This window comes from Amblyomma maculatum, chromosome 1, assembly GCF_055883805.1.
Source record: "Amblyomma maculatum isolate TAMU_Amacu chromosome 1, ASM5588380v1, whole genome shotgun sequence".
NCBI lineage: Eukaryota > Metazoa > Arthropoda > Arachnida > Ixodida > Ixodidae > Amblyomma > Amblyomma maculatum.
The window spans coordinates 388,678,629-388,702,491 of record NC_139344.1 but is presented as its reverse complement, the minus strand read 5'-3'; the positions used below and the strand labels follow the sequence as shown (position 1 = coordinate 388,702,491).

The 23,863-nt window shown below is 44.8% G+C and overlaps 1 protein-coding gene across 1 annotated transcript in view; it reads right to left on the bottom strand.

Moving 5' to 3' along the window:
* The window catches only part of LOC146208489 (acetyl-CoA acetyltransferase A, mitochondrial-like), a 28,610-nt gene extending 5,365 nt beyond the window's left edge, over nucleotides 1-23,245 (bottom strand). Inside the window, exons 1-10 of the mRNA XM_084587286.1 lie at nucleotides 23,184-23,245; nucleotides 19,051-19,168; nucleotides 18,815-18,910; nucleotides 12,515-12,615; nucleotides 11,165-11,257; nucleotides 8,281-8,331; nucleotides 6,665-6,766; nucleotides 5,222-5,369; nucleotides 1,783-1,896; nucleotides 690-754 (exon numbers count right to left, since the gene is read on the bottom strand). Of these exons, the coding sequence (XP_084443412.1) occupies nucleotides 690-754; nucleotides 1,783-1,896; nucleotides 5,222-5,369; nucleotides 6,665-6,766; nucleotides 8,281-8,331; nucleotides 11,165-11,257; nucleotides 12,515-12,615; nucleotides 18,815-18,910; nucleotides 19,051-19,168; nucleotides 23,184-23,219 (924 nt within the window). The 5' untranslated portion in view covers nucleotides 23,220-23,245. The remainder of the gene's footprint in view (nucleotides 1-689; nucleotides 755-1,782; nucleotides 1,897-5,221; nucleotides 5,370-6,664; nucleotides 6,767-8,280; nucleotides 8,332-11,164; nucleotides 11,258-12,514; nucleotides 12,616-18,814; nucleotides 18,911-19,050; nucleotides 19,169-23,183) is intronic.
* Nucleotides 23,246-23,863: the final 618 nt, after the last annotated feature.

The following is a 23,863-nucleotide window of genomic DNA, read 5'->3' as shown; positions in this document are numbered from 1 at the left end:
TTGCCCTGCCACTTTCGCATTGGGATACCAAGAGTTTTGCACTATTTACAATACGGGCACCTCCCAGGTTTTTATAATTGTAAGATGTTCACATAAGCCACGTCGAAACTAGGTGCACTGCGCAATTTAGCCTGCTAAATCACCCGTTTTTTTTTTTTTTCGACCCCCGAAGATTCACATAAGCCAAGTTGAGTGTAATTGGGAAATGAATGCTTCTCTACGCGATATCAAATGAACGCTGCTACTATCACAGCAAACCTCCTAATGCCGGAGCCTATTTATGGACCGCTCTAAGAATGAGGCACTCCTATATGCCTAATGCATCTGATCGTTCGTTGACTGAACTTTGGTGGCTGGTGCGATTGCTTCGTGCAAAATTACTTGCCGGGGTTTCGAGAAAAAGGGGCAGTCATGACCTTCATCCCATTCCTTAGACCCGCCCCATTGCTAATAATCCTAATCCTCTACGTTTCGATAACGTACTACAAGTTGATTTTCTTTGCTTGAATTCCGCGCATGAATTGCCACGCGGGTACAATTAAATTACGAATATTCAAGTGAAAACCAGACACGCCGTTGCATAAGGCAATTAATCTGTTCGGTTTGGAACTTCATTAGAAGCTCGAATTTCTCGAGGTTAGCGCAACAAGTCTTCTGCAACCAATGGAGAAAAAAAAACCATATCAGACCTTGGGCATCGCGTATGCAGGTGCTACGCAAAAGTGCAGTGGCTCCAGGGCCGCATCCGCGAAGCCTGGGTAGAAGAAAAAAAATGTAACTCCTGAAGAAAAGCTTTTTTTTATTGTTGTTGTTGAGTCGGATAGTAAGATTATGGAACTCCGGCTTTTTCCTCCGCCCAGAGCGATATAAAATGTTAGTGAGCAGTTTTCCTTCAGCATGCGCATCATACGTAACTGTTTCCTTTAGGCACCAACAGGAACCACTTTCAACAGAGCTTTTGCAGGATCTTTACCTAAAATTATTCGTTCACATGTCACAATCATAATCACCCTCATTATCGCCACGATCAAGTTAACAGCAGGACTATAGTCGAATGCAGTTCAAATCTGCAGTGACCATCACACGCAATTCCTCCCTGACAGAAAGTATCCCACTGTTTAAGTTTTGTAGGTACGTAAACAAAGAGCTAAGCATCAGGCCAGATTCCAAGCTCAAGAATTTCAATGCTTGCGGCTGCTTTGGTATGTTCATATTTCAAAAACTGATTTTGTTTACGGTTCAGTGGAGTAATGCACACAACGCATATCATGGCCCAGAGTTATAGCAACGGCTGTTTGTTCTTTTTTTTTCCTTAGTTGTATCCTACTATTGTGCTCCTTAACTTTACTCAGCATGAGCTGTGGTCCTCATTCCCGATGAGCTTGTTTTCCTTGCCTGGTTATGAAAGCTACGTTTCGCTTCATCCAGCGTCCCCTGTGTATCCGAAGGCGCTTGCAGTCTACTTTGAGCGCACGGTATTGTTATTCCAGCCATTAAACAGTAGTAGCCAAGCAAACAGATGCCGTCATTTCAAAAGACGCTATTTTTTATTAGGAATCTTTTGAATATTTTCCCCCGGTGCCTGTTTCTTAAAATACATTGGCATCAGCATTGACGATAATTGGTCAACCAGCTGTTGTCTATCCCGGCTTAGCCATCTTGTCTGAGCCTTCTTGGCTTTCCAGCGTTTGCGAGAGCATGCCTTTTGTGCACCAAGCATAGCCGGGCAAGACTTTTGGTTAATGCTTTCCCTCGACTTTGACTTGCACATTTTCTACTCACCCACAATGCGCGCAATCGGCTTCACTCCGAGCCTGTCGGCTGCTTGGCGAGTCATCAATACACACGCAGCTGCTCCATCACTTAACGTACTCGCATTAGCCGCCGTGATTGTGCCTGCAAAGATGAGGCATGCCACCTGTCACTATCGTCGTCACCACCACCACCACCAACGTCATGATAGTCGTCAGGCCAACTATCTTTGCTGCGGGAGAAAGACCTCTCCCACTGACGTTCAAACAGTCCAACGCCATGCCACGTGTAGCCTCTTATCTCCGCAAAACATTTACCCACCAGTCTCTTTAGAACCACCTGCTCTATTTGCGATCTCTAAGAATCGTACTTTCTACTGTCTTCAGACATATACAAACGTAGAACAGCGTCTTTGAGATTACATCATGCGACCATGTAATTAATCCCAAGCCAGCGATGTTGCTTCCGTACGTTCAACTTCACATGTCGGGCCAATAGCATATAAATTGATTTCATCTGTTATATTTAACCTTCTTTAATGGGCTTTTTATATGCACTCTAGCCCCATATATCCGTATGGGTGCGTGGCGGTCAGAAACAGTGAGCTATAGCTCCTGACAAGCTGGTTTCCGCCAGGAGCCTATTGTATCATATTTTTATAACGGACTTAAGCGCGTTATTCCGCCATGTTGCGTCGGTTGGCTGTAATGGCCAACATGTGTGCGTGCGCGTGCACGTGCGTGCTAGTGTGTGTGTGTGTGTGGGGGGGGGGGGGGGGGTGCATGCGTGCGTGCGTGCATATCACAGCCACAAAGTGGTTAATCCTGTAAATCCGAAAGCAAGCTGGCATTTCGATCACAATAATCCGGATGCGCGTCTCGGCGCATACGCTGCCTTTCCTCCGGTATCTGCGCGCGATCATTCAAGGCGCAACACCTGACAAAAATATAATTGAATATGAAAAGAACTAATTATTCTATTTTGCCAATCACAGATTCCTAGCTATGAACCTGACATATACATTACCATGATTGAGACATATGCACAAAAAAGCTGCATGTGATTTACACGGGTTCTGAAAAAAAAAAAAAAAAAAAAAAACTTTTCTTCACGTCTAAACTGAATTGTCTTCGAAGCTTCGCTTCTCCTCACAAGGCTGCTAGGATGATGTAATAACATTCACAACATCATAGGCGCAAATAAACAATGAGTCATGCTTCAGCAAGCGGATACTAGTTATTATTTTCTTGCTTGAAGACTTAATGCGAACATTCGTGCACTGATGTTCAACGCGAGCAATTAAATTTGCTTTAGCTTTTTACAATCACTTGTTCTGTAAACCAAAAACTGAGTGGGCATTCAGGCATTGTGGTTACCTAAAAAGAAGTGTTTTACAAATAAAATCGCCCGAAATGTATTTGTTCAGCTGCAGTAAGCATCAAAAGACTACCTTCGAATTCGAATTTTGACTTGTATGAGAGCGAAATTCTAGTAAAATGTGTCCGTCTGATCTCACCTTACTTAACACTCTAAGCAGGCAAACGAGGGGCTTTCGATCACGTCGTATTAAGGCGCTGGAATAATCTGTGACCCAAAATCCTCCCTCCTGACTTAAAAACCAGTTGTCTACCTTGGAGCAGAACGTCTGACATCACTTATCTTCTTTGCATGCCACAGTCACTCCCACTTTAGCTTTTCTTTTTCTTCATTTTGTGTTCGCATTACAGCTAAAATATTCCTGTGATTGACTCCCTCCTATCGGGCAATGGCTTATCATCATCTTAATATCTAACTATCTAACATTTTGGTCTCCCTTTACACGTTGAAGAGTTAATGTTGGTAAGCCTCGAGTGTTCCTTAGTGAAGCTCGCAAGCTGCTCTTCCTGACATGAGATTGCCCGCCAGATGCCCTCTATTACTCTAAACAAAAAGGCTGAAAAGGGTATGGACATCTTCAGTCAAAAGGGGGCGTTTTTACTTCTGTTTTCCACAAATATATGGCGTGCGTAAAATGAAATGACAAGCTGCTAAGAAAGAGACCAAGGTGGACGGACTGCTACATATCCTCACATGGAGATTGTGGGAAGAGACCACTACTACAATAGTACTTTATTTGTTTTTTGAAGCGCAGATCGTGTCCAAAGAACAGTAAGAGCACAGTCGCTTTCAGCGCATAAGGGTATACGGATCCTTTTGCAGGAGAAATCATCTTCGCCGAGTCGAAGCGATCGCCAGCTGAGAAAGTTCATAAACAAGCTTATATGACGCACTTGCACACGGGTCGAACGTGAGTCAAAACATTTAGTCGTAAACAAGAAAAAAAAAACTATTTGAAACGCGGGCTTGTTTTTAACAGGCCATAACCTGCAGCAGCAGCGAACTACAAACAAATAAGAACACCTTATGAGCAAAAAAAAAAAGTTTAACAACGAATTCGTGATTACCAGGTATTCTGCTTAAAGTATATTGGTTAGGCAGTTCATTCTTGGCCAAAAACATGATTTAGACCTCGGTCCGTATGCTTTATCACTTATTGCATCTCGTGCAAATTAGAATTAGAGCAACAGCAATGCTTTTTTAAAAAGTTAAAGTCTCGTCAATGCAATTTAAACAGGAATTGTTCCGTCATGCACATTACTCTCCCTTCTGCACTGTGGTGCTCACTGCTGCTTGCTGCTTCTGCTCATTCGGGGCAGAGCAACGGGCGTTGCGCGTGTGACGTTTATTGACGGTTTTGAAAAGCGCGCCTCTTTTTGCGTGACCTATGCAAAATTTGTTGAGCTATGCACAGCGCTCAGGGCAATCGCCTTTTTTGAAAAGGTAAAAGCTGATAAGGTTATTAAAAAATGCCATACTATGTTCACAACTATAGATGCTACACTATAGTAGCCAAAAAGTTAGTTATCAGCAATTAGTTGCCTGCCTCACTAGTTAACATTGTCCCCTATTTATGCAGCACAGCTCATCCCATCTATACATACGCAAAAAGTCTTTCTTTTTTTGTTATTAGCTGCAGCTTTCTTGAAATGCCTGATATAATGCTTTTAGATCCGTCTGCTGTTGTGCCTTGGTGCATAAGCGCTGAATTTTCAATCCAAAGGTCGTGATTTTGTACCCTATAGAAATACGAATATGCTTATTTCCTTTATTGTCATACGTCTAATCAATACTGTGAGAGATTATACGATGCTGAAGTATCGCGAAAAACATGCTTCCTTTACCTTCTTTTTTTCTTTAAGAAGTTGCTGTCGGGACTAGTTGCACTCGTTGCTCAGGAGACGAACTGTTAAACCCTTTGCAGTTAGTTCCGAAATGGGCGAGTGATTGCGGCATATCTGTCATACCTCTTACCCATTTAAATGCCTTTTGTTTTAGCAGTTTACACCATTTTCTACTGACCCCATTTTCGCGGTCCAAATCCTTATCTGCGGTCTGTTTAAAAACCATAGTAACGGGGAGATCATCTCACCGTCTTTCTTGTCGAACACAGGGGGAATAGATCTCAGCTTATCGAAATCGACCTGCTTGTACTCCTCGTCTTCGGCGACCACCGTGGCCATCTTGCCACGCTTGCCTGGTATGGTCACGGGCACAATTTCCTGAGCCAGTACCCAGTCCTGTTTCCCAGTGTCAGAGTGTGGAAAAAATGAAAGGAGAAGGGAGAAAGGTGCGCGTGATAAAGCGTTGATGTAATTTGCCACCTTCGAGAGTATCGTGCGAATTATTATCGAGCTTCGTAACGTTGGTACCAGAGCATATATACTGTGGAAAACTGCCGCCAGGACTTCCAGAATATTGCACCGACATGAGCGCAATAGTGGAATCGTTTTATCATAACACACTTAAGATTATCGAGCCCAGAATATAGATTTGCAAGACAATTTGTAGCATCTTTCGAGCCCTCGAAGCCAGCGTGCAGTGTCTACCCATCATATAAGGGCTGCTAAAATCATTTTGCCTCCTGTTCGGTCTCATTTTCAATAGGTGAAGATGCTGGCTTTCAGGTGGTGACATACGAAAAACACTTGGAGGTGTTGTTTTCTGTTTTGTTTTTTATCAGGAAGTAATTCCTTATTATATACAGCACCCGCTGCAGGTGATGTTATTTCGCCACTAGTGCAATATTGGACTGAGAGAATAGGAACTTTTATGGCTCGGGTTCCGATGAGGCTAAGGCAAAACAGCTAAATCCAATCTTGTACATCATCATGAATGCATGAAGTGGAGTACATTCGGTCGGCGGAAGCATACATATGACGACTCTTCTACAGAACTCTGGTGTAATGTTCTGCAGAGGAAATAAAAGAAGAGAAATTTGATATCATATAGCGAGGTCCAGAGATAGCGCTCGAGCTCGAGTGCAGCGGAGTATACATGCTTAACTATACACGGACAAGCATGTTCATTTAGGAAAAAAAAAAATGTGTTAAAATGACGTCGTTCGCTCCGCAGCACATCACTGGAGCGTTCTAGTGAAGCCTGTTCACTTCTGTGTATCGTTGCTTGTCGTTATTACTGGGAAGCTTTATGCATAATTTCAAATATACTCTGAAATGCAGCGTTTCTTTTTTTATTTCCCCTAAATATACCCTTTTAAGGGCTTAGAGGAAATCTGTCTGGATTAGGCGACTTCAGTGACAAAAATACCTTCCTGAACTAGAATAATTGGTGAGAGAGGGGGTTTTGCTCATTTCTGACACTGCTTACTAGAGGTGGCCATATTGAAACAAATAGTATTTCACTCGTAAACCACGCCCCCTGCGATGGTGTTACGAAGGAATAGATTTGAGGATGTTAGAATACGTAAACTCTGCAAGCATTCCAATGCTCTACCTTGTTCTTTCTTCACACTTTGCACAAAACTGGAGCTTCCATTATTTTTATCCATCTAAAGCTTAGCCTGGTGTTTTACCTTCGCTGCCGCAGCAGCTTTTTTGTAGCTTTCAGTGGCGAAGTCGTCCTGTTCTTCTCGGGTTACTTCGTACTTCTTCGCTGTGTGCTCAACACAAGCGCCCTGAAAACAGAGAAGATGTTGATAAAACAGGAAAAGAAAACAAATCAGCCTTTTTTGCATCAGATACTGAAGATATAATTCCTCTCGAATCTTTCTAAAAAAAACAATGACAAGGATTCAACGCTGCTGAGTCAAATATTGAGCGAAAGCATTAGCTGCGGGTGACCGAGCGTTCTTCTCTTTTTCTTCTTCCTCAGCCCACATATAAATCCCCGCTTTAACCAAGCCGTATGAACGTGCCTTAGTGGCCTATAGGGGTAGCGTGAATGCCAGGGTCCGAGCAGGCTGATTCTGACATAACCGTCCCATGTGAAAGGAGAGGCCCAAGTTGGTAGCTACTGCCAGCCCACGTGGGGTGTGACGTCACAGCGTCACGTGGTTAAGACGTGGCTACCGGCCACGCAACGCTAAAGGCTTGAAACCTAGAATAGTATTGCTTTCCCAAAAAAAAAACGTAGTCTATGCTTTATCTCAATTGGCGATAGCTTGTTAAAATGGGTTAAAGAATTGTGGAGCTGCCATTCCGAGGTCTGTTTGTCTAGTTAAAGTGGTTTCAAGTGTACACATTCGGCTGTTTTAAAATTCTATTAGCAAGCCAGGTTTTTGTTTTCATTTTATTGCTTAAGCCATACTACGTGAGATGTCAGCTCGTCGCGTAAACGTAAACCCAGCTGGTAGCCACGTTTGACCTTTAGGGCGACCGCAGATGGGGGCCCTCTTCAAGCCTTCGGGTAAACTCGGTTGGTAGCCACGCCGCACCGCAGAAGAAGAATAAGAAGTAGAAGAAGAAGCTACGTCGACTTTAATTACGCAACCTATCAGGTTTAACTAAAGCTAAACCCAAACTATTTTTTTTTTACTAAAAAATGAATGCAGTTTCAGGTCTTCTTGTAAGTATACACCAATGCTCAGTGGTTAAAAGGCCTTTCGTCGATGTGTTTGAACTGATGGAGGAAGATGCCCTCATTATGGGGAGTGTATTCTTCAGTAGACCTGAAAAATGTTCACATAGGAACTTATTGCAACTTTAATCAAAATCAGCGCCCATATGCTAAAAATGTTTTTCCAGCAAACTCGTGTGTTTACGGGATCGCATTCAAGAGTCACAAGTTTGTTAAGGGGCGCAGCAATCACTGGCTGAAGTGCACTGCAATTTTAATGGTTACAAATTCTTTTCATCCGAGTCCAGCAGCATTTATACCCACTGAAGCTTTCGTGATTACAATCGCTAAGGAACCAGTTTGAAAATTTGAGGAGTTGGTAGAGGTTCGTTCTTAAAGCTGGGTAAGCAACTTTACGAGCGGAGGAAAATAAATATGCAAGATCTCTCTGAGCACAAAGTTAACGTCTCTTCTGTCTTGTTTGCGCTGTTTTCAAGTATCACTGAGGAAGACGAGAGCACGTCTTCGTCATGTAATTTGCGCGCCTTAAAAAAAATGATCCGGGATAGCCTGAGTTGTTTTGGACATTAAACGCCCTAAACCAAAGCATAAAATAATAGCACTATGACATACCACGTGTATCTTGTGAAAGACGTCTGTCAAGCCGTCGACCAGAATGCCATCCTGAAAATATAAGCGCGATTAATATGAATTCTCTAAATGACTAAACAAAATGATTCCACGTACAGCGTTATTTCAAGAATAAATTGTAGTAAGCCTTCATTCTGTGAGTTCAGGTGCTCTTGAAGCGTTGCTGCTAAGCATTGTACATGTTGAGATAACGTGGCCGGTGCAACAGCGCAGGCGGAAACGGCGCTACGTTCTGTGTCTCGGTACATTAAAATTATAATCTCGCACTTGTGGCATCTGTAATTCAATGTTCAAATAAATTCTGCATGCAAACCTTGTTTCGCATACATAAGTGAATCTGCAAACCAACATTAGTATTCGCATGTCTTCTCCCTATTCCGCGCTTTCGCAAAACAACATCCCTAAAAATTCATTCATGCATAAATGCTTCCTGTGTTGCAATTCAGTAGGACGCGGTTAGTAGGCTGCTTCTAAAGCTAGTGAAAAGGTTTGAACAATGGGGTATACGTATTGTACTTCTTTCATACCGAATCCAATAAGAATGGTGCAGCCTCGCTATCGGTACAAAATACTGATGGTACAGTGAAACAGCCGAATGGAATACGTGTTGAACACTATCACGAACACTCGCAAATTCTGCGAAAACCCGTACAAAACAAGCAATCGTGCGAAACGTTGAAGCGCCGGTGACGGCAGTAAGGTACGGTGCAGTCACGTACAGAATGTTATACCTTTTTCAAAGGCACAACAAAACTATTTGCTGAGAGGTTGCCAACATGAAGTATAATATTAATTCTTTGACCTCCAAGTTTCAGAGAGAGAAAATTACCTCTTGGTATTCATACTAAAACAAATAAGCTAGAGGCATACCTCTTGACATGAACGGGCGGCAGCTACATATAACACATGGCAACCAACATGTCCTATTGCCTTGCCGCAGCGTCCAGGTTTGCATGCCCCGTACGAGCGTCATTAAAACTGCCGCACGAATGAACCGCAATGCTGCACTGAACTCTTCCTGCCCTGATTAGGCATAGCTGCAGAATAGTACATCGCTTAGATGCTGGCATTGGTCTTACAACAGACGCCGAAGGAAAACAGTTCGGACCTGATTGGGGCCATGTGGAATTATTCGAAAAGCATCCGATAGTGTATTGGATATTCTATTTGTTTAGTACAATTTTGAGCATATTACTTGATAATTAGGTAGGATCATATTCCTATTTCTATTATAAATATTATAACGCTCGTGCATCCCAAGTTTACGTGCATGCTGTCGGTCAGAGATTTAACCATCACGCTCGCAGTCTCAGGGCAGCAGGATTCCCAGATGAAGCCATATGACTAGCATACAATACTATAGTAAAAAAGATAAAATTATCCCGTAAGCATGAAGCCCCCGAACCTCTAAGAAAACAAAAAAAAATAGCTGTCCTGCCTTCCGTTCACCAGCTGTCCCATCGTTTAAAGCAGGTAGGCCATAGATAGGGTGTAGATGTACTCTTTTCTGCCCCTAATAAGCGAAGTAAAATTTGTGCCATGGTGGATAGGATATCCAAGGAAGAAAAAGAATGAAGACAAAAAAAAAAGAGAAAAGAGCAAAGAAATGATTCTAGACAAATCATGACATGAAGTTTGTCCCTTGTTCCACAGGCGCAGTGTGTGATGTTTTACGTGTGGAAAAAGATATATATGCCAGACGGGCAGGTACGTGAATATCCGCATACATGAGCACGACACTTCTTTGGATGGTGCCCCTTCCTCTAACTTGGCCTTGCACTACAGGGAATGCCGCCATAACCTTCCTAATTCCAACGCAGAACCATGTAGTCCGCTCTTTAATGATACTAAGATTCGGTACAAGTACCCCGACAAACTAATCAGAGAAATCAGCGAGGCATTTCACATTCACAAAAAACCGCGATACATGGGTTAGCACCCATCTGTTCTCGTTCATGGCTGTGAACTGCGGTATCTTGATCGTTAAGATTCAAGTTATCAGGTATCAGTGCTGGTAGTACTGCTCATGCATGCTCTTGGTTGTAAATGGAGTACATATTTGTGTTCGTTTCGATACAATATTCACTTGATAGTCATCGCTGGTGCCGTCTTCCTTCTTCTCTCTTGTCTACATTGTTGCACTGTTTTTTTTTTTTTTGTATTTAATTAAGTACCAACGCGCTCACTTCGCCGTTCTAGTTTATGCCATTATAATGCTTACTTCATTTTAGTTAGTGCCTGCACTGCCGTTCTTCATTTATGTGCAAATATGTGTGGTGTAAATCCATTGCATTCGCGGAAGTTTGTTATTTCTAAGCAGCAGATTAGCGGCAAAGCATGAATAGACAGTGTGACAGTCTGGGCGCGCCTTATCTGCACGCACGGATTTGCAGTCGTCTCAGCACCTGTATCAGGGCTCCGCAACCGTCTACAATAGCCATGGTTGGTTGTTTGCAGCTTGTGCTGCTGCGTCTGCGTTTCGTTTTAGATTGTAACTTTAGAGTCTAATCCCTGTTGAAAAAGTATGGCATCTATGCCTTTTCGGCGAGAAACGAAATGCCTTTGCATGTTCCTTACAGGAAGAAAAGGCATCAGTTCTAGTTTGTTTGTTTTATCTGCTATACTTTGAGGCTTCAGTAATCAGTCTTCATACTCGGAAATGGCCTACTATAACTGAAGAACTCGCGCACACGCCAGCCATGTTGAAACCTGTGAATTTCCGGGCTACCGAAGTTTAAAGTCTGTGAACGTGAATGGTGTGCCTTTGCGCGTTATATCATTTTTATGTGATCGATATTTGCTGAAACGTTTTGATTTCACTCTGATTTTATATTTGCACGGTGTTCCAGAGAACATTCCAACTCGCCTGCATTTCGATAGAGCCGTATGGCGTCTCGCCTCTCTTCATGTAGTAGGGTGCATTCGACATGCTCTCCATTCCTCCGGCAATAATGACTTCCTGCAAACAAAACAAACAAGCCTTGGTCAGTGTAAACCGACAAATGGCTTTCAGTGAGAGCTATGTATGGCTGAAAGGGTAAAACAATTCCGATTCTGGTACTGAGCATAATTATTTTTTCACATAGGGTTACAAGCATAGTGCTTGGCATACCTTTTTTGACTTAATGAACCTAGACCTTAAGCTCCCGCCTGTTTGAGTCAGATGTTGCGATTCTTTCTAACCAGGACAACAAGTATACGCCTGAGTTCATTGCATTTTCTGCACACCCAAAATTCATAAACTAAATGAGCATCATTTTTAAGACTCAATCGAGAATTGTGGTATATCATATGTATGTGGTACGAAAGGGAACCAGAGGGCGTATGCAGGAACGTATTCGTGAAAGGGTTGGAAAGATCGGAATATAATTTGTCTTGCTCGTAGCAGCCCACTTTTCCGTTTTCATGGCAGTAATTGCTGACTGAAAAATAACTTAAATAATGAACTATCTTGTTGCTGAGAGTAGATGTAAGCATGAAGTGGATTTTATTGGAGAAAAACGCATTATATTTTATTACGGCTCATAGTAGCCACACTCTAGCATCCCCTTGATCAGCCAAATATTATCCAACTTTTCTCCTCACACTTGGCTACTCACAACAGCACACTTTGCTTCCTTTGCCGCTCACTGTGTATGGCAGTCAGGTACCGAATAAGTGGGAGAAGCACCAGGGCGTACTACACAGAACGCTGGGACTTTCGTCTCGGTAGGACATCACCGTTCTCACAACCGCCTCCGCTCCGTGTCCCATCTCATCAAAGAAAGTACAGGTGATTACTGGCCATGCTAACGGATGGCGCCATTGGACCTGTACTCTGCGATTCTCGAATCCTTGCTTTCCGGCGTAGTGACGGTAACTCACGCGGCGCAATCGGCAAAGCCAACTCATATCTTTCATAAAACGGGATGGTGAGTCAAAGAAAAGGTGAACTAAATGCCAAGCACTCGGGTGCAACATGTGTGAGTCTTATTCCGGTTGATGCTACCATAGACGCTTGTACCCCACCTTGCACTTTGCCCTCGAAGAAGCGAGACAAGGACTGCCAGTTAATGATAAAGCAGGAGTATAGTGGCCACGGAGCAGCTGCTTTCGGATTTCTTTTGTATCACATTGGGGCTATATATTTTTACCGGGGAAGGACATACACATGGAATCCCAACCGTCACAAGGACTAGTACTCAATTCGCTTTATCTGAAGCGTGGCAGGCCTCACCTGGGAGCCACACATGAGGCATTGGGCTGCGAGCATGACGGCCTTCATTCCCGAGGCGCAAAGCTTGTTTATCGTGGTGCACGGCACTGACTCTGGTAGACCTAGGGAGACAACAAGCGTACATGACCTCCTCAGTAGGGTTATGAACAGGCTAATCGGAATGGTTATTCTGTTTTCAACTCAATAGGGCAACCGCAAATCTCGTAAGCGTTTCACAGTGACGATGGAAATTAGGCATTTCTTACAGCGGTTTTGCTTATAGAGAGCAATGTAGTGGTCTAGGCATAACACATTAAGGGCGCCCACAGACAATGGCACCGAGAAAAGCATATATGGTATTAGTGTGTGTGTGTGAGTGTGAGAGAGTGTGAGAGTGTGTGAGAGTGTGTGAGTGTGCGTGAGAGAGAGAGAGAGAGTGAGAGTTTGAGAGTGTGTGTGTGTGAGAGAGAGAGGGTGTGAGAGAGAGAGAGAGAGTGTGTGTGTGTGAGAGAGAGAGAGAGAGTGAGTGAGTGAGTGAGTGTGCGTGTGTGCGTGCGTGCGTGCGTGCGCGTGCGTGCGTGCGTGCGTGTGTGTGTGTGTGTGTGTGTGTGTGTGTGTGTGTGTGTGTGTGTGTGTGTGTGTGTGTGTGTGTGTGTGTGTGTGTGTGTGTGTGTGTATGTGTGTGTGTGTGTGTGTGTGTGTGTGTGTGTGTGTGTGTGTGTGTGTGTGTGTGTGTGTGTGTGTGTGTGTGTGTGTGTGTGTGTGTGTGTGTGTGTGTGTGTGTGTGTGTGTGTGTGTGTGTGTGTGTGTGTGTGTGTGTGTGTGTGTGTGTGTGTGTGTGTGTGTGTGTGTGTGTGTGTGTGTGTGTGTGTGTGTGTGTGTGTGTGTGTGTGTGTGTGTGTGTGTGTGTGTGTGTGTGTGTGTGTGTCGTGAACGCAAAATATTACTGTATTGATGGAGAGAACCTGTCTACAATGCAGACGCCTACACTGGGATACGAGCCCACACAGTCTCCGGATTTTGCCTTCTGTTCTCTACCAAGTAAGTTATTCAATAATCCAGTGTTGTGCAGCTCCTCGTATTATTGTGGGGGACTTTAATGCTCACCACCCTCAGTGGGGTAGTGCAATAATGAGCAATAGAGGAAGAGACCTGGCAGACTTTATGCATACGCAAGATCTCGTCAATATAAACGACGGCTCACCGACGTTTCTACGCGGAACAACCTACAGCAGCTGCTTGGATGTGGCGTTTGTTTCCAGAAACCTCCATCCCTCCGTTTCTTGGTGTAGTGAAGTGGAAACACATGGCAGTGATCACATACCAACGTACATATGCATCAAGTGGTTTGCACCTGCCACTTCACCTCGTGTGCAATACACAGACTGGCCCGCCTTTAGGGCAGCGGTGGAGACTTCCAGCGTGGACCTCCAGTCACCATCTCAAATAGAAGGACTCATTACTTCCTCTCTCAGTGAGAACACTCGCTATGTTAGTGTGCCGGTGTCAGTGTCCAGCATCGACGTGGAATTCGAGCGGCTTCGCGCGATCCGTCGGCGGGCTGAAAGGAAGTACAGAAGAACGAAATCCGCGCAAGATCTCGCACTTTCTCGCCGAGCTAAACGACAAGTTTTGCGTCACCTGGAGAGGTTAGGACGACAACGTTGGAGACAGTTCTGCTCATCACTGGATCCCCGTAAGCCCCTGTCGCGTATCTGGCATGTTGCGAGAAGCTTGCGCACACCTCCGCAAGAAAGGCACCCTTTTCGTGCCCTGGCCCTTTACCAACGCCGCAATGAAGTTGACGTAGCTGAAGATTTTTGTAAAATGGTTGTGGGCACAAACCAGGCACAGCTACCAATTTCAGAGGTTTTTGCACCACCTTCGCCGAATGATCAATACGACGTGCCCTTTACAATAGCTGAATTAGACGCCGCTCTTGCTTCTTGTCGGCATTCATCTGCACCTGGTCCTGACGGGATTACATATTCAACCTTATCGAACCTAGGCAAGGATGGTAGAACTGCACTACTTAATTACTTCAATGATATATGGGCTTCTAGTACTGTTCCTGAACACTGGAAAATTAGCCGCCTGGTTGCTCTTTTGAAGCCTGGAAAGCCTCCTCTCGAACTTACCTCATACCGGCCAGTTGCCCTAGCAAGCTGTGTTGGAAAAGTTATGGAGCGCATGGTGCTGGCAAGACTTGAGTGGTATCTAGAGAGTAATGATCTTTATCCGAATATGATGACTGGATTTCGCCGCGGACGCTCTTCCATTGACAGCGTCGTCGACCTTGTGGCGACAGTAGAACACGAAAAGCGTCACCGTCGACTAGTAGCTGCTGCATTTTTAGATATAAAGGGAGCTTACGACAACGTCCTCCATGAAGCTATTCTTGATGGACTTGACGACGTGGGAGTTGGTGGCCGACTGTACTTGTGGATTGTAAGCTATCTCAGCGGCCGCTCTGTTTACATGACTACGCCTGAAGGAGATACTACCCACTTTCAGGTCGGTCGTGGAGTTCCACAGGGAGGAGTTCTCAGCCCAACTTTATTTAACGTTGCGCTAATTGGCCTGGTGAGTGAACTGCCAACTAACATCCACATCAGTGCATATGCTGACGACATCTGCATCTGGGCCTCTGGTTCGACGCGCCCACAACTACGTGCGAGACTGCAACGAGCTGTGTCATCAACATCGATGTACTTACGGCGTCAAGGTTTATTTTTAGCGGCAGAAAAGTGTGCAGTGATAGCGTTTACGGGAAAATGTGTCAGCCGCTACCCGATTACCCTTCACGGAGTCGTAATACCATACGTCTCCAGGCACAGATTCCTGGGAGTAATTATTGACCACCGACTACCTTGGTCGAAACATATTGCTATGGTGAAGAAGAGGCTAATTAATTTTTGCCATGTACTTCGTTACATAGCTGGCATCAAATGGGGTCCAACTGAGCGCTCCTTAATACGGCTTTACGAGGCTCTGTTTGTTGGCTACATCCGGTACAGTCTCCCCCAGTACTTTCTAGTATGAGCATTTCCTGCTTGCGGACTTTAGAGAGCGTGCAAGCGCAGGCACTGAAAATATGCCTTGGACTGCCCAGATGCACCTCTAACAAAAGCACAATTGAAGAGGCACACGCTCGCCCAATGTCCATATACTTGTCACACGAACCACTTCGTGTATATTTACGAGCACTTACAAGACACCGTTTTCACCCACTCAGCAAGATTCTGGATGAGAGGCCGGACTGCAGTTTTACAAATGCACTCCGCTGCCATCAGTCGCAAGTACCGACAGGATATGCCCTCCCATATCGTCCCACCCAACCACCATGGACGATGGATAAACCTTTGGTGCACCTTCGTGTTCCCGGAATACTAAAAAAATCTATGGTACCAATTAGTGGACTCAAACAACTTACTCTGGCACACATCTGGTCAGAATATCCCAGTTATATTCACGTATACACCGATGGATCTGTGTCAGCACAGGCATCCGCTGCAGCTGTGGTCATACCAGCTCAGAAAACGACTCTGCATTTCCTTTTGGGACATACCTCTACATCAACCGCTGCCGAACTTGTAGCCATTCGGGAATCTATTCGCTATATATGTGGGGAACCACCTCAAAAATGGTGTATATTCACGGACTCGAAGACTGCATTACAAATTTTGGAAAACTTCTTACGCCACACTGCCTATCAGTCCCTGGCACTAAATATTACGGAGCTCATCACATCTGCCCAGCTGCAAGGCCACATGATAATGTTTCAATGGATTCCTGCCCACTGCGGCCTCCATGGGAATGAGCAGGCCGATGTTGAAGCGAAAAGCGCTCTCATCAATGGCTTCTAAACAGCTGTGCCTTTTTCAAGAGCGGATACGACGTGTCTTCTAAAGAGTTATATGAATATTGCTACAGCGACTTACTGGGCTCAACCAGACGCCCGACACATGCGTCTAAGAAAGCTTGATCGAACATTTAAATTTACTGTTCCGCGTGATATTCCGCGTCATCAGACATGCTTGATACATCGACTTCGTTTAAACGTGGCTTTCACGCGCAAGTACTTACATTTAATTGGACAGATGGACTCACCGGAATGTTTAACTTGTGGCATCCCAGAGACTGTGGACCATGTATTATTGGTGTGCCCAGAGTATGCGAACGAAAGAAATGTGCTAGCTGCTTCCTTGAAGCGTTTAGACAAGAGGCCTCTGTCGGAGGAATTGCTGCTGGGCGCTTGGCAGGACAAGGGGAAGGGCATCCAGGCAGTGCGCGCTCTTTGCCGTTATTTGAGCGCCAGTGGACTTGATTCACGTTTGTAAAGCAAGCTGCTGTGTCTGTATATATATTTCGTATGCCTTCTCCCACATCGTCACCCATCATGACCTTCTTTCTTCTCTCCTTCCCCTTCCCCAGTGCAGAGTAGCAGGCCAGATTTGAATTATTCGGGCCAACCTCTCTGCCTTTTCCTATCAATAAATCCATCTATCTATCTTTGGAGGCATTTATGTCACCTGTAACCTATATCTAAAATATTGTTCACGTGTTTACCAGCGCCATCCTCGCTCATAGCGGCGGATGTGGAAGGTCATTAGTACCGTTAGTGACACGTTGAACGGTCACCTTACCGGGAAGGATTGGAGGTTTGCGATAAACCTGTTAGGCAAGACTTCCAGATTTGAAGCCCTTGATAGGCTAATCAGCAAACAAATGCAAGAAAAACGATGAACTCATTATAGGACAAATACGATAGTATACATCCTCATAATTACATTGATATTTCACATGACGCCCGACTACTGTGCCGGAGTACCCGGGTTCGAACCCGACCTCGGCGATTGCGTTTCGATGGAGGCGAAACGGAGTGGCGTCCGTGTGCGATGTCAGTGCACGTTAAAGAACCCCAGGTGGTCGAAATTTCCGGAGTCCTTTACTACGGCGTCTCTCATAGCCTTAGTCGCTTTGGGACGTTAAACCCCACAAACCAACCAACCAACATTTACAAGTAGAGAAAGATAATAGAGGGGCTCTTAAATGCCTTCTAAGAGGAGAATGGCGAAAGCCTACTCTTCCTCTCCGGTCATTGCCTCTCATTATTTGCCTCTTATCGGCGTTTGTTGCAGTGCTACATATAATTGTAATTGGTATACAGGAAAGTAAAGGCGCAGTATTTGCCACATTTTCTCCGGCAAGTGTGTCTAGACGATACACCATCACTCCTGTCGCGTGGAGTGTCGCATGGAGTCGAGCGTTCAAGTGTGACATTGCAGTTGCCAGGAACGATAGACAAGAACTAATCTCGTAGAATCTCACGGAATATGACAGATATCGTGAAAAATTTCGCGCACGACTCTCGAGCATGGGATGTCGTTCCATGATCCTAGAAGCTTTCGCCTTAAAAATCACCTATGGTTTCATTCGTGTCTTTTGGTGTTAGAGTCTTTCTCACATATATCTCACAATTAGGTGACAGGTCTGCCGGGACCCCGATCCGGCAGTCTTGATATCACAGGTAGCGTGAGAGGTTTATCGCGCAGCTCCCCTTCCGGCTAAGCCGTGTTTGTAGCACAGGATCTACGATGACTGCCTCTGTAGAAACGTGTAGCCCTATTGAATATGCTCAGTGGTAAACTCACTTTCAACGTGAACCACCCACAGAGGTAGAAGACTCAGCAAGTCTCAACGAAGCTCAGTTAGTAGTGTACCGGAAGCTAAATTCGACAGTCGAGTGTTGTGTCCACCGACGGCACGGATGTGTTTTTTCTACTACTTTCAAATGAATTCATCCCGTATTACATTACTAACTGACACTTGATGGACGCCTAAAAATGCTTCTATGCTTTCCTTGGTGTCACCGGATTTTGACGTCATTCATACTCGTCTAGGCGACTAGTATTATTTGTTAACGTTATGTTATTTTTTTTTTCAGCGGTCGACCGTAAATTTTAATTATTTGTTAAAAATACTTCTCAAGTTTGTTGGCGACTTTTCAGAACCGCGGGGTCAAGCTGTAAACACCGAACAGTGATTGTGAGATCATTTTCCTTCTTTCTAATATGGATGAGACCGTCTGGTACTTCAATTAATTTCAAGTGCAGGGGCCTGCGTTTTGTCTTTTTACGAATACTGCTCAATGCGCTTGGCCAGTATTGGTAAAATTTCGTACACATAATTTTAGCTCCGCCTTCCTGGTCCATTCACGCTCCTTCTGTATGACCATGGATGATGTACACCTGTACAAGCCGTCACCGCATATGATATCTCAAGCAGAAGTGCTTAGACCTGTTCCTGAGGAAGACTCACCTGCTCCGAGCGCGGCCTGCCTTGCCGGATTCATGCCGGCACCAGCCGAGAGAACATTTCCCATGAAAACTTCCTGCACATTTTCGCACGCAATACCTACAAGCAGAGGAGAACGCGAGCGTATGGGCCGTTATTAACGTCACCAGTAAGATTCAGTATGAGTGCGCTCAAGATGCGGGAAAGAAAAAACCTGGTGCAATTGTGGTTTGGTACTAAAACGAAGTCGTTCAGCTCACCTGCTCTTCTTACAGCTCCCTTGATAGCGATGGAGCCAAGTTCTGTTGCTGGGAGGGAGGAGAGCGAACCCCGAAATGCACCGATGGGGGTCCTTGCGAACGAAGCGATCACAACCTCCTAGAAAGGGTAAACTTCAGTCACAAAAAAATACTGGTGGCTGAGAAGGCTATGAAGCACTCCGTACAATGTACTACTCATAGCAAGGCACTGTCTTAGCACTGAAGACTTTTTGTAGATATACAAATCTTTCAGCTCCTTGTGTTGCATTGGGCTCATTTACAGCTACAAAAAAAAGTCAGAAATCTGAAGTAAAACCGCAGTAAGCAGCTTGATGGATCTCTACTGTCAGTAATCTAAAGGCACCAGTGAGTGAGGATTTGGACAAAGCGAGTGCCCTGTAAACTCAAATGAGACATGAAAACCGCTGCACAAAGACGTTGTGTGCCTCAAAATGAAATGAGTTGGGTATGTATTCTGCGTTACACTTTTATATGGTTGATTTCACACTTGCAATGCAGATAACCGGCGTGATCGCCTATCTGTTGCATTTTACGTTCAGTAGGCACGGTTTATTAGTGCCCTGTGTGCAATGCAGAATGGTGGCGGGATTACTTATAACCCATACACGTGTAGTTTAATAGCTATTTCACAGTTTTCAAGCTTTTTTTTTTTTTTGTTCTATCATAACTTTAATTTCCAGTAGCAAAGCCAACTGCATATAAAAATGACAGCCTTCAAGAAAGTAAATTAGTTCACCCTATGTTGTTTTCTTAGTCGCAAAAAGACCACGACATAGAGTTTAAGATATAATACTGCACTGTTCTGTCCATCTCCTCTCGTGCCGTCGTAATTTCGTGCTCCTGCCACCTTAGAATGCCACAAATTAGCAAGAATTGATAGTTTGAATAAGTCGTTTGCATTACTTCATCTGTCTTTATCGCTTCTGTTCAAGGTGCCCTGAGCTTCTGTCAAAAGTTTTCGTGCCAAAGAGTTCGACCTTGAGCAGCGAATTTCAGCTCTAACAGCACATTCAAAGTTCAAAATTTCCGTAGAGAGAGGATTACCATCTGCCTTGCCCCTCCTAATGGTTTGACTATAGTGCTCGAAAGCAAACGTTGTGACCTGAAGAAATTTGAGAAACATTTTGGTTGGAGGCGTGGGGTACGTCATCATCAATCATCATCTTAGCCCGGAGCTTCGGCGCCCTGTGTGTTCTTGCGCCGTCGGCAGCGGGTTCCTGGGACGACGCATCGCCTGGTGGTTCCCCAGCCAGCCGGACCCGACGCGACATCGCCGTTGTCCAACTCCCAGCCCAGTCCCCCGCCCTGACCACAAGACACGAAGAATGACATGTAGCCCGACGTTAAGACCCGACCGACCCGAGACGCCGACCAGCCGATGAACTCACTGACCCAGTACAACACTACACACGAAGACATCACCCCCGCCTGTTCCGTTTGATGCGCACCTGGGACCCAGCCGTCAAATCCCGACGAACATTGCAGCAAAAGCTTCCTGGTCTAGGCGTCGTCGTCTTCGTCGTCGTCGTCGTCGTCGTCGTTGTTGTTGTTGTTGTTGTTGTTGTTGTTGTTGTTGTTGTTGTTGTTGTTGTTGTTGTTGTCGTTGTTGTTGTTGTTGTTGTTGTTGTTGTTGTTGTTGTTGTTGTTGTTGTTGTTGTTGTTGTTGTTGTTGTTGTTGTTGTTGTTGTTGTTGTTGTTGTTGTTGTTGTTGTTGTTGTTGTTGTCCTCTAATTTGATGGCACATACCCACACAGGGGGATCGGCCAAGAATTGGGGTGCAGAGATATTAGATTTTGGGATGTATAACTACATCTATATGTATAATTTTTGCTAGGCGTCATCGATTATCATGGCGGCAAGCCGTTGCCTTCTTTCTCTTCTGTCTTCACTAATCCACGCATCACCGTCATGTCATAAACCTGATCGGCTTTCACTTCTTCGTTCACTTCTTTATCCCCTATTAGTGGGCGAGTTACGAGCGATGAAGAAGCGGGCATTTGCGTGGGCAGGCGCGTTCGCGCTAGGTCAGGCACCTTTCACTAAACGTCATCTACCATCGCCATCGATCATGTTCCGTCTCGTTCCTTCATCGGCTTGCCGCCCCGTAACAATATAGTGTAGCTTGAAATACGCCAAATTAATTTTATTGTCACGCACTTGTGCATTTCAATTCTAGAGCGAGGTTCACCGGTTGCTGCTAGCTGCCCATGCGCCCTTTCACAGCTAGTTAGATTTTAAAAAAAAATAGCAAAGCAATGTGCTCAATTTACAGCGACACGCATTCCATTCGGGAAAGGACGAGCGACACTACACCGGTTTGTGGCAAGTACCAGACGTTTTCGCATCCGCAAATATGAGGAACTGTTCGAGTTTTTAAACGACAGAGCAGTGTAATTTATGGTGTCTTTGTTTTCAAGACCGTGAATATTAGTTTTTTTTACCACCAAATATATAACGTAATGCGTAAGTTAAAGCTTGGCCTAACGCGGAAACGGGATCGACGCTCATGTTGCATTTCCCCTCTGTTTTGCAAACCCTATAGTGTGCATCAACAAGTGCCCCAAACGGAAAGCAAAGTATATTGCGTGAAATCGCAAGTCACGCGTGATCGGGTCGATGCGGTCTAAGGTTTGAACGTCTGTGCATGCGGCGCTACCTTCAGCCCTTTTAAATTCGCATTATGTTCTACTGCGGACAAAAATCTAAAAATTTGTGTGTGCATATTTTGAACCCCCCATTTCATAGAAATGAGATGAATGGCTCATAAATGGCAGAGGCATGGCGCCCACTATCATGGTCATCATTTTTTTTTGTGTGTGTTATTCACCAAATCAAAATCATTTATGCGCCATAATTTATGCAAAAACAATATCTTTATTATCCGAACGTCTTTCCGCAATGAGAATGAAAACAGCCGACCCCCTGAAGAAATAAAAACGTTATAGCAGCAGGAAGCATTTCCTAGGCACGCGGTAAGAATTCGCGATTCCCATTTGTATTTTACTGCAAGCGATCGTTTTTTAAGCACAAGATGGTCCTATATAGTACCGACCGACGAGATCTTGGAATTTATATGAAATGAGCGAATTGACGGAATAAGTTCTAAGCGCTAGTGAAAAAAAAAAAAAACTGCTTCTCCCGTAATCGAGAGTATCTGTAAGCGTGAAATTGTTGCGGGCTCCGTAGCGGCCTTGTCACCTTCTTAAGCGGCCGCATAATTGCGGCGTTGTCGTCAGGGGCGAGCAGTCTCGGCAGTGGCGTAAACTCGCAAAGCGATTTCTTTCCGCAAGACGCTCCCTACTTCTCCTTGCATCAGGAATTGTTCCCTCGTGCGAAGAATGCATGAGCAAAACAAATTTTGGAGGCTCCACTGAGTTGGCAATTATGAAAGTAGGCTGGATAGCATTTCTGGTCAAATTCGAACGAAGCCCAAATTTTTAGGGGCCAAGGAGAAAGTTTTGGAGGCAACCAACTTAAATTTGTAGGCAAACGCTAAATTCTTCATACTAAAATTAGGTCGGAAGCTACTTTTAGTCGAATATGGTCTAAGTTAAATTTACGGGGCTGAGAAAGCCAAATTTGGTGGTGGCCCACCTGAATTTTGAATGTATGGTATACTGCTGGGCTAGATGGCGGTGTTTGTCAAACATTATGGTGTCGCAGCGCTGGCAGACAAGGACAAAGGACTAGGGACACACACAACTGCGTTGATTTTGGCATGCCTGATTTTGGCATGCTCAAATTAGGTTTAATACCAATTTTAGCCAAGTTCGAACGAGGACAAATGTGTGTCCAGGGAGGCAATTTTCGGAGTTCGCGATCGACATTTTCTGGGGCCTCATCCTGCCCTGTACCAGGGCTCAGGGAACGGACAAGTCTCGTTAAATCTCGTTCGGTGCCTGAATGCTCTCGTTCCAGCACCTGATTGGAAAGAAATCAATACTCGGATGGCTGAAAATCGGAACCAGTATATAGGCTTTGTGTTTTGGCTGTCAAGGTCGCAGAAAACAGGAGCTTAAATAATTCCACGCTTAAAGAGTTCAAAATGTCATTTGCACAACCGTAGCCGCCATGCCACAAATATGCCGCAAGATAGCGTAGTGGGCTCTCACATTCAAACCATGGCGGGAACTTTCGTTGTCGGTCATCTTCTCCTAAGCAGTACTGGCAGCCTAGAAAATAAGAGCACACACAACTTGTTAACAGTGTTGTTAACGACAAAAAACGCCCTCCAACATCTCTCAGAATCTGCCATTGCGACACATCACTTCTTGCCACATCATGTAGCGCGACCGTTTTGCTTAGGCGTTTTTATACTAACTGTACATATAATGCTCAGGGGATTAAAGCAAAACATAAAAAAATGAAACAAGGAAAACAGGCCTGAGGAAAAAAAAGGAACCATAATAATAAAGGCAATACGCAAATTTGCACGCCCTTAGAGCAAATTCCAACTTGAGAGCAATAATTTTGAAAATGCTAGACACATATATGCTACCTGCAAGCAGTGCGATTCCGACGACGCCCACGCCCTAGTCTTGTAAGCGTTGTGAGCCCTCTACAAGCGCCAAGTCCTCAAGCTAACAAATTCCGCGCCTACGGCGGGTTGTCATATAGGTGCTGCCGAGTGGAGCGCTATTACCCTCACCGGATTCGGCTTCGCACTAAAGCATAGCGCACATTTCAGCTTCAGTTCGCTAACACAACAGTGTGGATTGTGCCAGCTGACTCACAGTAAGCACACAAGGTTGCAGAGCGCGGATGAGAGCAGGACCAAAAAAAAAGAAAAAGA